This window comes from Cyrtonyx montezumae, unplaced genomic scaffold (genome assembly GCF_038088225.1).
Source record: "Cyrtonyx montezumae isolate F1298 unplaced genomic scaffold, pur_monq_1.0 scaffold_3, whole genome shotgun sequence".
Classification (NCBI taxonomy): Eukaryota; Metazoa; Chordata; class Aves; order Galliformes; family Odontophoridae; genus Cyrtonyx; species Cyrtonyx montezumae.
The window spans coordinates 113,707,110-113,719,670 of record NW_027072034.1 but is presented as its reverse complement, the minus strand read 5'-3'; the positions used below and the strand labels follow the sequence as shown (position 1 = coordinate 113,719,670).

Here is a 12,561-nt window from a genome sequence, read left to right as displayed (position 1 = left end):
TCAGCTTAATGAGGACTATATTTAAAGAAACAAAAGACAAAAAAGACTGTAATTCTCTTTATTTACTACAAAATATTGAGGTGTTCCATAGACCTCTAAATAGCTCAGTGGCCAGCCTGGTTTGTGTAGATGTGAACAAAGCAGTAAAGAAGTGTGAGTACACTTGAAGAGCAAATAGCCCTGGGGGTCTAAGTTTATTTAACACAATGCTGTGTGCAGAAGAAGACAAATTCTCAAATCCCATGGGCTTTGAGACCAGATGGAAACTAAATCAGTGCCTTTTCAGTCTGACATGAGGAATAGGGCCTGATCTGACTAAAGAGTACCTGACTGGGCTACTTTTGCTTTAGAATTTAAACTTCTCCCTGCATTTCTGTCTTTCCTATGCTATCCTTAATTCTCCAGTACAAACTTTACAAACTATCTTTCTCTCCCTCTCCCTGTAGAGGTTTTTCCTACCTTGTTTTTAACTCCAGTCTTACGTGAAATACAAGATGTGCCAAATACATTGTGTCCTGCTATTTAAATCGGGTGATATTAAGATACTTGTTGTTTATTTGAGAAGACCTCATACCAAAACAGCCCAATTTGTTTTACAACAAGAAATCTATTAATTTTCATATGCAAATTTGCAACTTGAAAGTTCTTCATACCATAAAAAGGTGTATCACAATTGAACGGTACTGACTGATGGCCACTTCTATAACTGCTGAGTACGGGCAAGAGCTTCAGTGAAATCAGTGGGGCTTATGTGCACTACAAAAGGCTCTGCTTCTCTCTTAAAGCAAAGAATTTCAGCCTCAACTCAGCACAGCACTTAGGGGATACGACTAATTTTAGTGATGTGAATAAGTTCAATTCAGCTGAAGAAATTGCTTGTGTATCTGCACCCCTTGCTGAGTTAAGAAACTCAGGCCAGTGGAGGATTATTTTGCATTCAGACTTCACTGCCTATGCTGTAATGGAACTGATAGTGTGATACAATAAATAAATACAGTACATAAACAACCAAGCCTAAATTGTATCAGTAAACAGTTTTCTTAATAATGAAGTAAGGATTCAATTTATTTTTAGGATGCTTTTGTTAAAAGACTGCATGTAGGTGTTACATACGAGCTAGATGTCCCACAGCTGATGGGAATTAGTCAATACAATCACTGAAGTCTAAAGAGTGATTTGCCTCATTAGTCATCAGATGGCTACTCTGAGGTGAGCTGAAGCACACTCCAACAACCCTGATGGATAGCACAGTTCAACTGCCTCCATACAAACGTGTAGTAACACTGAAGCACCTTATAATTATTCTGCCTGTCTACCAGCTGCCTTGACAAAAGGATTTCTATCTCTTGTAGGCCTGTGCTGTATCTGCCAGTCCCATAAAATGGAAGAATATCTACAGTGACTCAAACTGTACTAAGCAATTGAACCATGCCCTAGTAATCAGTGTCAATACCCTTCTCTAATGCAAATGTATGTGTCTTAACCTGGTACTGAACGCCACTGTGACTGTCACAGATGATTATGAGATTTAATATAAGGCCCTAATTCACAGAAAAATACTGTGCATCTCCCATAAAGGAAATGCATTTTTCTAAAACAAGTCTTTCAGAAAACTTTTTTGCTGCTAACATAACTCTCTTCTTTCATTTAAAGCAATTGCTATCATACACCTGGCAGTTGTTCCCATACATGATTTTGAACATGAGCAGAGGACTAGGATTTCAACCAGCATTTCGTTACGAGGCATTAGATCACAATGCTTTAAGTCTCTTTGTCAATCATGACCTACAAACACCTATCATAAGACATTTACTGCTCAGTATACCAGTCTAATTTTAAAAGCTGTCTTCTGTGGGTCATACCTTAATAGATGCCTGCAAATATTTTACGTATGAAACTCAAACAATAACGACCATCTTTGACAGGCCAATTACACCATGGGGTATATCTTCTGCCACTTAGAAAATCTGGCTTTTGGAATCAGTGTGTCAAGGAAGATTGCTTTTCTGTATTCATCCAGTGTCTGGTGTTCATACCGAACACTTCAGCCATCACTCCAGAGGGTATGGACTGATCACTGATCTTGCAAAACTCTGAAGCAGCATTCATCTTTCACTTCTCTAACAGTCAAAACTCACAAAGCTAAGGTGACAATTACCGTCCTTGTTTGGGTGCCCTCACAAGCTGTATATTCTTGTTTCCCTTCTGTTTAAGGGGCTTTGTCTTTCCATCACAGAGGAGTCCTTCATTCTACGTCCTGAAGGATCCCACCCATCCAAACTCTTGTAAAACATACCTTCAGGTCAGACACATCTCTGTAGCACTGCTCGGAACGGGTGTGATCAGATAGCTGTACATTCCAGAAACATGGAAGCTGGTAGACAAGGAAGGGGTTTTGTTTGATGACTGCATTGAAGATATCCTATTAGAGAGAAACAAAGAAACAGTTGTGTATGTTGTTTCTACAGTAAGGTGGTTGGCCCCTCTGAAATGACCCTCTTTCTTCCCCACATAGGCAGAAATTTAAGTGGTCATGTGAGCTGAACTCTGTAAAACCTGCTTCATGATTCTGTTTCCACAAACTATGTTAGCAACCTAAGGGGTGACAGGTAGATCTGAACTAGAGGAACAGGCTCTCTCTGGACTCACTGTATCACATAAAGGTGATGACTGGAAGCGGCACTGATTCAAGATGAATTATTATGTGGGATTTTTAGCTAACATTTTACTGTTACAGTAACTATTCTAGGTATTTGATTGAAAAGGCAGGTAGGAAAGACCTGCAGAATAGCTTATGTCAAAAGGATCGCTTTACGCAGCTGGAGAAAAAAAGATACAATGATAATCTTGTAGTTAAGCAGTAGGTTAGGATCTAAACAATCTTGGTCCATCCTGCAAAGTGCAGCCCCAAACATGTATTAGCCCCAAACATGACTCAGGACCTGACTAAACACACTGAAGTCACAGGAATCATTTGCATGAACTTCAGTAGCTTTTGATCAACCTATAGGGATACTGTAAATGTACATACATCTCTGCGCATACAGTAAGCACCATGCCTACTTAGCAGTGACTGATCTCATGAGCCAGATGTTGCTCAGAAGCAGTAGAAATATCTAAATATGATGCTGTATTGAGTTAATATACTCAAGCTGCTGAGCAGGACTTATTGGTTCAGATCCAGTACTACATTAACAGGGCTTCTGGATTTAATATGGAGAGTTGGCAGGAATGACAAAGAAAGTAAATATGCATTTCTGTGTGTAGGCACATTATTTCTTCTCTCAGCCTCAGCTTCTCATTTATGGCAGGGTGACAGCAGCACTTTTTCCTTCACAGGGGTGTTATGGCTAGGAGTACATTAAAGACCTATGGGACTCATCTGCCAGAAACAGTGAAGAAATATCTAGAGACTTTCAAAACTACAGTCTGCTTAGACACAACCAGTAGGAAAAGACATAGTATGTCTGGACTTCTAATGTCTGGAGAGTTTTACGTCAAAGAAAGAAGAAAGGAAAATTAAAGCTTGAAAACCCCAGTTGTCCATGTTATGAATCATCAGTGCACAGGAGGTAAAAATGTCACTGCAGTATGAGAAACCTTATGGTAAATCTCTATTCTTCTTCTCCACATTTTCCCTGGAACAATCACTCAACAAATGGTGACTGCAGGCACAATATTTTTCTCTCTTTTTCCCATACCACATCTCCTGTCCCCTTTATACCTTCAACAGCAACCCATGGAGTAGCCATGGTCACACCACCACTCTGCAATGCCCTACTCACCTGGTCAGCCAGTGAAGTGGAAAGCATGCTCATTAACTCCCTCTCAGCTGTGAGCCTCCACATCTGCTCCCATTTCATCTTCCGTAACTTATCCAGAAGGAGCAAGATAACCCCTAGAAGAAAAAACAGTGCAGAGAACAAGAGGACATGATACCACACTCTAGTCAAAGCCCTTCCCATCTATGCGCTCCTTGTGGCAGATGAAATAAGGATAAGAGCAGGGTTATATCTGTGCAGACTACAGACTTTATGCTAACACAGAACTAAAAAAAATTATTAATGTTTCAACACCTATAAGGGACAGTTTTCCTGAATCCTTGAGGCATCAGAGAAATGGTTTACAGAGAAATGCTAGGGTACACAGACTTTTGGAAGAACAGAATAGCCAGAGCAATTAAATGTGAAAGGAGTGAGAGAAGGATGTCATATTACTATCAGTCTTCTTAACTGCTAAAGCCTGATTTCATTATGATGTAATTAGCATTGGGACTACTCTTGACAAAACGAACCTGTATAGGTGATTCACATGATGGACATTAACTTCATGCTACTTTTATCATTCCAAAGGGAATTGGACAATACTGTACAAGAAAAAAAGAAATGAACATCCCTTCATTGAAAAGTGATAATCCCTGTTAGATCTGAGAAGCTACAGGCTCTAAGAGGGTATTCTGTGAAATCACCAGCTGCCAGGGAGTCAGTAGAGAAAATTCTGATTTATCTAGTATGAGCTCATTTCTGCCAACTTCACACTTACCAGAGATCTGTTTCTTGCAAAATCCCTTTGTTTAAACTAGTTCCTACCTGGCCTGAAACCAAGATTATGCTGAGGCAAAGAGAAATTTGTCATTCATATACAACCTTTTACTTGATGTATGTGGAGTGAAATCCGGCCCTTATTGTGGTAAACAATGTTGATTGCAAGCTAGCTTTTGAGAGTGCTTATTGTTACGGCAGCAAGGATCCACAGATTGCAAAGTTACACCTGAAGGGGGAAAACTGATAGTTCAACATGTATTTGAGCTTACTCAGTTGTTTTCTGTTTGGACAGAATCCCTTGTGTGGAGAAAAGGAAAATAGCAGAAGCAGTGAAGCTGGACTGAAGCATCAGCAAAACATTTCCTACACAGCCTGAGAAAATCTTACTTGAAAAATTAATTCAGAAAGACTTAGATAAGAGCACTGTCATGGAGAATGAGCTGAAGGTCCATGAAGAAAGAGTTCAGTGGCCTACCAGGTTGACAGGAAGTACCTAGTAGGAGCAATGACAGGTCCTGTGTTGTTCCACATCTTCATTAACAGAAGAGAGGAGTGAACAGAACAGCAATGACATCTGCAAGTGATGTGAAAACCAGAGGACTTACAAAAAAAATAAAAAATCAGAAGAATAAGAAATGCCAAAAAGCAGGCACTAAGAAAAGCTGCCTGAGGGAATCTAAGATGATAAAACTAAAAGTGATAAGACTAGAAATGTAGTTTGAATAGTTAGGAAAAAAAAATCTCATAAATCCTTTGTGCTGGAATAACCTAAAAATGGCAGATAAAATGCATTACTTCACTTCTGCTCCTTAAAAACTAGACTACACAAATATTAGAAAATACACATCGGAATGACCCTGCAACAGAACAAAGGAAGTTCTGGTTCATTTCTGTATTCAGTTACTATGGCATGGCAAATTCTTTCATAGTAAAAATGGCACAACCATGAACAAAAAAGAAAATCTCTTGTGGCAGTGAAATGTGTGGTGTAGGTTAGTTCTTTTTCCCATTGAGTTCATCTGGTTCCCAAAGATGCTGGAACCTGTACTGTAGGGATCCTCTTTCAGCTTCAGTCAACCTTTCTACTTCCAGCTGTTGGATCGGAAAGGGACATATTGTCACAACATGCTGTAATGCATTCCTGACAGTGTGTTTGTCATCTCTCAGCATAACTGAAGCCTATTTGGAGCGTGCAGTGTGCATGCATTAGCTTCTAGGAGAGCCACTGTGCATTATCTGAAATTCCAGATCAACGTGAAGGAGACTCCTTGCACTGCAGCGATAAACTAACTGTGATATGCTTCACTCTGGCAGTGAACTTTTTCCAGTTGGCAAAAAATGCCAGCTTTGTTTCAACAGTAAAATATAACAAAGGAAATTCTTTATTAAGGAAAATAAAGAATAACTGTAAGATTCAGTTAACTCTAGTGTAATAGTTTTTGTATTTTATGAACAATATAACACTCTTGTTAACAGTTTTTTTCTTAATTTCTTTCAGCCACCAATTCAGGGAGCAGAAGGGAAAACGTTTTAATATGTGCAGTATTCTTCAATATTTTTTTTCTCTTCCACTCTTATTCTAGCAGCAGATTATGGTGTTGCAGCTAAAGAGATTATTCTGTCCTGAGGGGCTATCACAGTAGCAGATGAGAGAAAAAGAGGCAGATGGGGTGGAAAACTGGAATATATGTAAGAGAGGATGTATTAAATCATGATGCAATTGTGGCTATTGAAAATATACACAAGCTTTAAATGGTCCATTGTTCAGACTAAATTGGATGTCATTTCTATTTTAATTCACATAAAAGTCTGGCTTTAACACCTTCGTGGAGGTTCTTCTGGGCTTCTTGCTCTATGGGATTTTGATTTACTGCTGCTGTAAAAACAACTACAGGTGAATATCTGTAGCATGTTTAAATATTTACTCATTAATATTAGTGAGAATAAGAAACTTTTACAAAGAGAAATTTAATACTGTTCACCTAAATTAGTAAGTGCAACAGAAAGCAAAAAACAAGTGTGCTGGAAACTTTAAAATTGTTCATGCAAAGGGAAAAGTACCTTTTCTTCAGAACAGAGCACACCAGTTTTACTTCTATACTGTTCTGTTACCTAAAGCAAATGTAGCAAATGAACTAACTCCAATCTGTGCAATTAGTGTGCAGGCAAAGTGCATGAAACATGGAAAAGGAAATATTTGCCTCAGGAGTCCCTTCCCTGAGAGTCAAATTGACTGAAATCTCGGACTAAATTCAAGTTGACATGCTGCTGAACATAAGGGGAAAAGAGACTTACTCCCAGCTTCTGGGCTGGGGGGACGAGACAGGAGGAAAAAAAAAAATCAAAGGAATATTTTATGAACATCTGGCCCCAGGCAGAGGGACTTCGCATCTTTTGATGCGTGCAGCATTCTCCTGCCCTAACCTACCTGAGAAAAACAAATGGAAAGCTTGGCAGCAAGTACACAGAAAGGGGAAAGCAGCAAACCAAATGTCTCGTGAGTATGAAACAAACTATGATTGGTCACAAAACACCCAATTTTCCTCATTGAAAGGAAACACTTCAAGAATACACAGAGGTGCAAATGACTCAAAGAGCTCTTGAGAAATAATGCTTTAACACTAAACATGTAGAAGATGTCTACATGTTCAGTTTTTACTTGAATGGCATTTTCTCTCTTATCTCGATGAGATTTTGTTTGAACTACCAAGATGTGACAGATTCTGAACTGCTAAAATAAACAAAAAAAAATGGAGTTTCTCTGAAAAGGCAATTTCAGGACACGCAACAGAAAAAAACAAACAAGAAACCACTTCAAAATGAAAAAGGGAATTTGGTGAATGACGTGGTCAACACGGCAAAACTTCTGCATGCATATCTTTGTATTGAAACATTTCACTTCTGAGATACTACAGTTTTTTATTTTGCACATTTACGAAATAACTTATTCTAAAATATTTTCAATAGCAAGACAAATTAAAAAAAACTTGTTGTAAATGAAAGGAAAAATGAGTGGATCATCTTCAGGATTTAACTTTGGGATTTTGGCATCATATGATTTTTCTGTCCTTTCTTAATTCACTCAGAATCCATTTTTTTGGCTCTCCCATGCAATGACCATGCAATGGTTTCACTATGTGCTTCCATGCCTCCAGCCATCTTCACAAAAAAATCTTTTTCTTTTTTTCTGTTTTTTCTTTTTTTTCTAATCTGTTCCAGGACAAAATATTTCATTTTATTTTTCCAAATAGTAAATTGAAAGTTTTCAGTAACATCAGCAATTTGCCTTGGAGTGCTCTCAAGCAGCCTCACCTCTCGCCTCAGGAACAGACTAAGTTTTTTCCTGAAATTCACAAAGGAATTTACAGTAGAGTAAGAAGTAATAAACAACATTTTAAGATAGAACAGAATCACTTACAGAGGTTACAGGAAAACCAGACAAGCTTTCAGATGCAATCAATTTATTAAAATGGCCATTTTGAAGTGGCTGAAAAAATACTCAGTTTTGTAGGGAGAAAAAGATTGTAGCCACTAAGAAATCCATAAGCACTGCCTTTGCCCCTTTCTTTCAGGTGGAACAGGATACTTTTGTGAGCTGTTTAGGCAATGCCGTATTATGTGAGTAGCATCACAGTTTGTCCTTGTAAAGGTTTTAACATTCATATCACAACTGTGCCTAAACAGCAAGTAGACAACAGTACAATGTTGCTTGTAAAATATAAAGCATCAGTGCATTTTAGAATAATTAATAGGATTTTACAACTTGTCACCAACATACCAAAGACCATACACCAAGCTTCTAAGACTTAAGATTCTTTAAGAAATAATGTTAGGTAGGGCTGACATTATAGAAATTAATCTACAACATGAACTAATCCAGAGATTTAAGGTGGTACAAACAACAGCAGGCTGCCATGTAACATGAAATACGTTTGGCACCACAAGGTCCAACTTTAGGTGTTTAGAGGCTTGCACTTGTACCGTTCCACAAGAAGTGCTATAATAGTGCCAACTGCTCAGTAAACAGGTAGAATCACAGAATCCTATAATCATTCTCATTAGAAAAATGATCTCTAAGATCACCCAGTCCAACCACCAGCCCATCCCCACCATGCCCACTGACCATGTCCCTCAGTGCCACATCCACACGGCTCTAGAACACCTGCAAGGACAGTGACCACCTCCCTGGGCAGCCTGTGCCACTGCAGCACTGCTCTTTTCGTGAAGAAATTTATCCTAATCTCCAGCCTGAACCTTCCGTGGCACAACTAAACACCAATACCTCTTGCTCCTTTAAGAACAGTTTACTGTACCTGAGATGAGTGGAAATGGCCACAGTGTGCAACACTAGCAATATCACTAAGTCTTTTCTACACTACTCATCGGTGGCCTCTGCTCTCCATTCACACTTTCAAGAATCAACAGAAAAGCACAAGAATATACCTGTTAGGGATTAAAACTGAAATTGAAGCTGTAATTCCACAACAATGTATTTCAGCCTCAACAAATGCCATAATGGTAACTGCACATGCTTATAAACCTTCGTTTTAAGTCTTTGTGTGGAAGTTACTGTATAACTACTTAAGGTGGAAAAAACTTATTTTACTTGATTTGTATACAATTTTTCTAACTTTTGCTTGCAATTTGAGTAGCCATAATAAAACTACAGTTTATGTCTGTATTTTTTAACACAGAATGACCAGAGTACTGTTATCACAATTCTGTGGTACCCTCCTATGTAATTTAATAAGCACTTACATGCACCAGCCTTATTCTCCAAAAATGTCTTTCACAATGAAGATCATCTAATAAAAACTTGCAGTGATACACAACATGTTAATTAAGAATAAACAATGACTCCATATTTGAACTTTTCTCTCAGAAAACAGAACAAAGCCAAGAAACTGTTTTGAAATGGAAAGTGGGTGTCCCCCTGGGCTTGGTGACAGAATGCAACAGCCCTTGTTTTCTCAGCACAAGTATTGAAAGTGAAGCTGTGGTACAGTGCATTTGGAAATGTACTGCACTCTCTGATGGAAGCTAGTTCCTCTTGAAGCATTGTAAACATTTTGTTTACACTTCCTCATGACCACTTAATGAAATTGAATACTTTTTTTTTCCTTTTTTTCTCCTCCCTTTTTCCTAAGTATGGTGCTTTTCCTTAGGCAGAGTGAAGAAGTACGATATACTGGAGCATGATTCTATCTTCTTACAGACCTACTGACTGCAACTTAGAATTTCATGGTTCCCATGATTGTTTCCTTATTGTTGAGATGTTATTCTTCCTGAGCAACTTGATAGTCATATTTTAGCTGCTTCTCTCTGATGACATCTATTTTCTGCAACTTTCTTCAAGTCTCAAAGGTTTCTACAGAAAAAGCTCCTTTATTCTAAAAGGTCTACAGGAAAGGAGTCATGAACCCTAAGCCTTTTAGAAAGCCTATGGTGTCTCTGCTACTTAAAGTACATTCTGCCAAGTAATGTCATCCCTTCCTATCTTCCAGAGTCCTGTGAAGAGAAGTAATGATGCTGCAGGTCTCTCAAAGGTCAGCAAAGAAAAATTATCTCTGACCTGGAAGAACTGTCCTTCTTTTGCACAGAGCCAACGCTGTGCAAAGTCATACATTTTCCATGCACAAATTGCTGATCAACTCACCCTAAATCTTAGAAGAGAATACAGTATGGCTGGCAAAAGGACAAACACTAGCAAAACCAGATAGGGAAGGAAGAGCTCTCATCTCTGCCTGATTTGTGCCTTATGGATGACAGTAATGATATTAGCTTTCTTGGTTCCATGTGTTTTCTGACCCCCATGTAAGGAGTAGTAGACGATAACCATCTGTGATGAAGCTCCTTACATGGGCTTTAGAAAGCACAACAGTTTGCTTACAGCTTTTATGTTTCACTACCCTTGTGAGCATATAGGGTACAGAGATTATGTTATAAAGGCAGTGGAAAGCAAAAATTACAGGGACTTCTCAGTTGGTAAACCAGCAATATGGTTTCCAAGAGGACAAAAAACAAACAGAACAATAACACACATTCAATTCAAATTAAGAAAAAAAAAACAACAAAAACGATTGGGATAGTTTTTGTTCAGTAAAATTCCAGAAGTTGTAAATCTCAGTTAATACACTTTAACATCAGATGAGCAAAAGGAGAGGAGAGAGGTTTCAGCTTCTGTACACTGCAGCACAAGGGCAATGACCAATCTAAACGGAGCACTGGACAGCTGTCTCAAGGGCATAAAACTCTCACATCACAGCCATGCAGAAGAATCACCCAGCAGTGACTCAGTGTGTATCTCTTTATCGTTGTAATGGTGGTTCTAAAAGCTAACACTAACAGAAAGATGGTCAGGTATGCATCTTACGTAAAGCACTTTGACTTGTGAAACCTAAAAAAAAAATAAACATGGGGGAAATGTGGAAAATTTTCACAAAGCTTTGAAGAACTTTTCCTCTCTCCAATATTAAAAATGCAGTAAGCTCTTACATTGCAGATTACCTGTGATTTCATTTCCCTGGGTGTTTAGGTGACTTCAATCAAGAGGAAAAAAAAAAAGTACTAAATACATACTTCAGTGATGAAGTTGGAAAGGATAATTCTTAGTTCTTACACAACAGAGACCACAGGATTTTTCATAATCAATCTGTACTTTAATTAGAACATAACTTCTAGAAAAGCATTCAGTCTTGATTTAAAATTTCCAATAATGGATAATCTGTCACAAACTATGACAACTTATTCCAATGCATAATTATCCTGATGAAAGATACATCCTTGATTCTAATTTGAACATGTCTTCAATCTTGCAGCCATTTGAACCTGTGCTAAATTGGCAATCCCTCTATTAACAGACGTCATTTTTTCCTGCGGATACTAACAAGTCATGATACAGCTATCTCTTGACCCTCTCTCTGATGAGCTCCTGGAGCCTTAAGTTTTCCAAAATTTACTCTGAACTTTGTTAATATATAGGTATCCCTCTTTGACCTGCGGGGATTAGGCTGGGACATGTGGCTAAATCTACATTTTAAAATACATTCATTTCAAGAAGTGGTCCTTAGAACTACGGAGCTTATGCACACACAGTGTTCAGAGTCGAGCTCTTTCTAGAGCAAGCTGGCCACACTCACAGTACATAACCTTGTCTCTAAAGATTAGTTCTCCATCCTTCAGCTTTTAGACACAACTGTTATTTTGTATCTGCACATCCCAGGGTCCGACCTAATGTGAGAACCCTGTTACACTCCTTTAGATTGGAGTTTTTAGCATGGAACTGAAGGTCTCTGTTGTATGCACTGGTTAATGTGGCATCAGGGCACGTGGGAATATTAGTGTTAAGTCTTCTGATGCAATGCTGATGGGCCAGAAACACAAGCCAAATACAGCATATCCATTCAACCTATCCTACAAAAAAACATTCACTGGAGTTAACTAGCACCAAATCACACACAATATTTTTTTTTTCCTGAAGGAAGCCAGGTTGATACCTATGAGAGACAGGGTGCCAACTAATTTCTGTACTTTGTAGATGATCAGAAAGACAAAACTGAAGACAGAAACAAGGAGCTAAATTACTTGGCAGCGCAGACATTCGGTATGTAAGAAGAAAAAGTCTATGCTCAATAAGAAAATAATAATATCTGTACTTGTACTTGAAATGTTCCTTTTTATACATTCAGTTTTCACAGCAAGTATTTTGACAACAGTATTAAAACTGAAGTTTACGTTCAGCTGACTATCCATACTGGACTGATTTTCATTTATTTTCCTTCTTTTTTTTTCTGACTGCAACTCTACATCCCATAACATCAAAACACAGAAGCGAGAGTAAGCATTACAATTACATGTAGATATGATTGGAAAATGGGATCACACAGAAAGTTTATTTCCACAAATAAAATCTGAAGAGATCTGGAAGTATTTGCATTTTCTCTGATGAAAGCAAGAACACCTTCCATAGCTAGTCTTGGACTGCCCACCAACAAATCACCTACCTTTAAAAGGTAGA

At 38.3% G+C, this 12,561-nt stretch overlaps 1 protein-coding gene across 1 annotated transcript in view; it reads right to left on the bottom strand.

Annotated features, from left to right (window-relative positions):
• Positions 1–12,561, bottom strand: part of LARGE1 (LARGE xylosyl- and glucuronyltransferase 1) — a 279,675-nt gene that overhangs the window by 45,903 nt on the left and 221,211 nt on the right. The window contains exons 8-9 of the mRNA XM_065743076.1: positions 3,786–3,898; positions 2,297–2,422 (exon numbers count right to left, since the gene is read on the bottom strand). Coding sequence (XP_065599148.1) covers positions 2,297–2,422; positions 3,786–3,898 — 239 coding nt within the window. The remainder of the gene's footprint in view (positions 1–2,296; positions 2,423–3,785; positions 3,899–12,561) is intronic.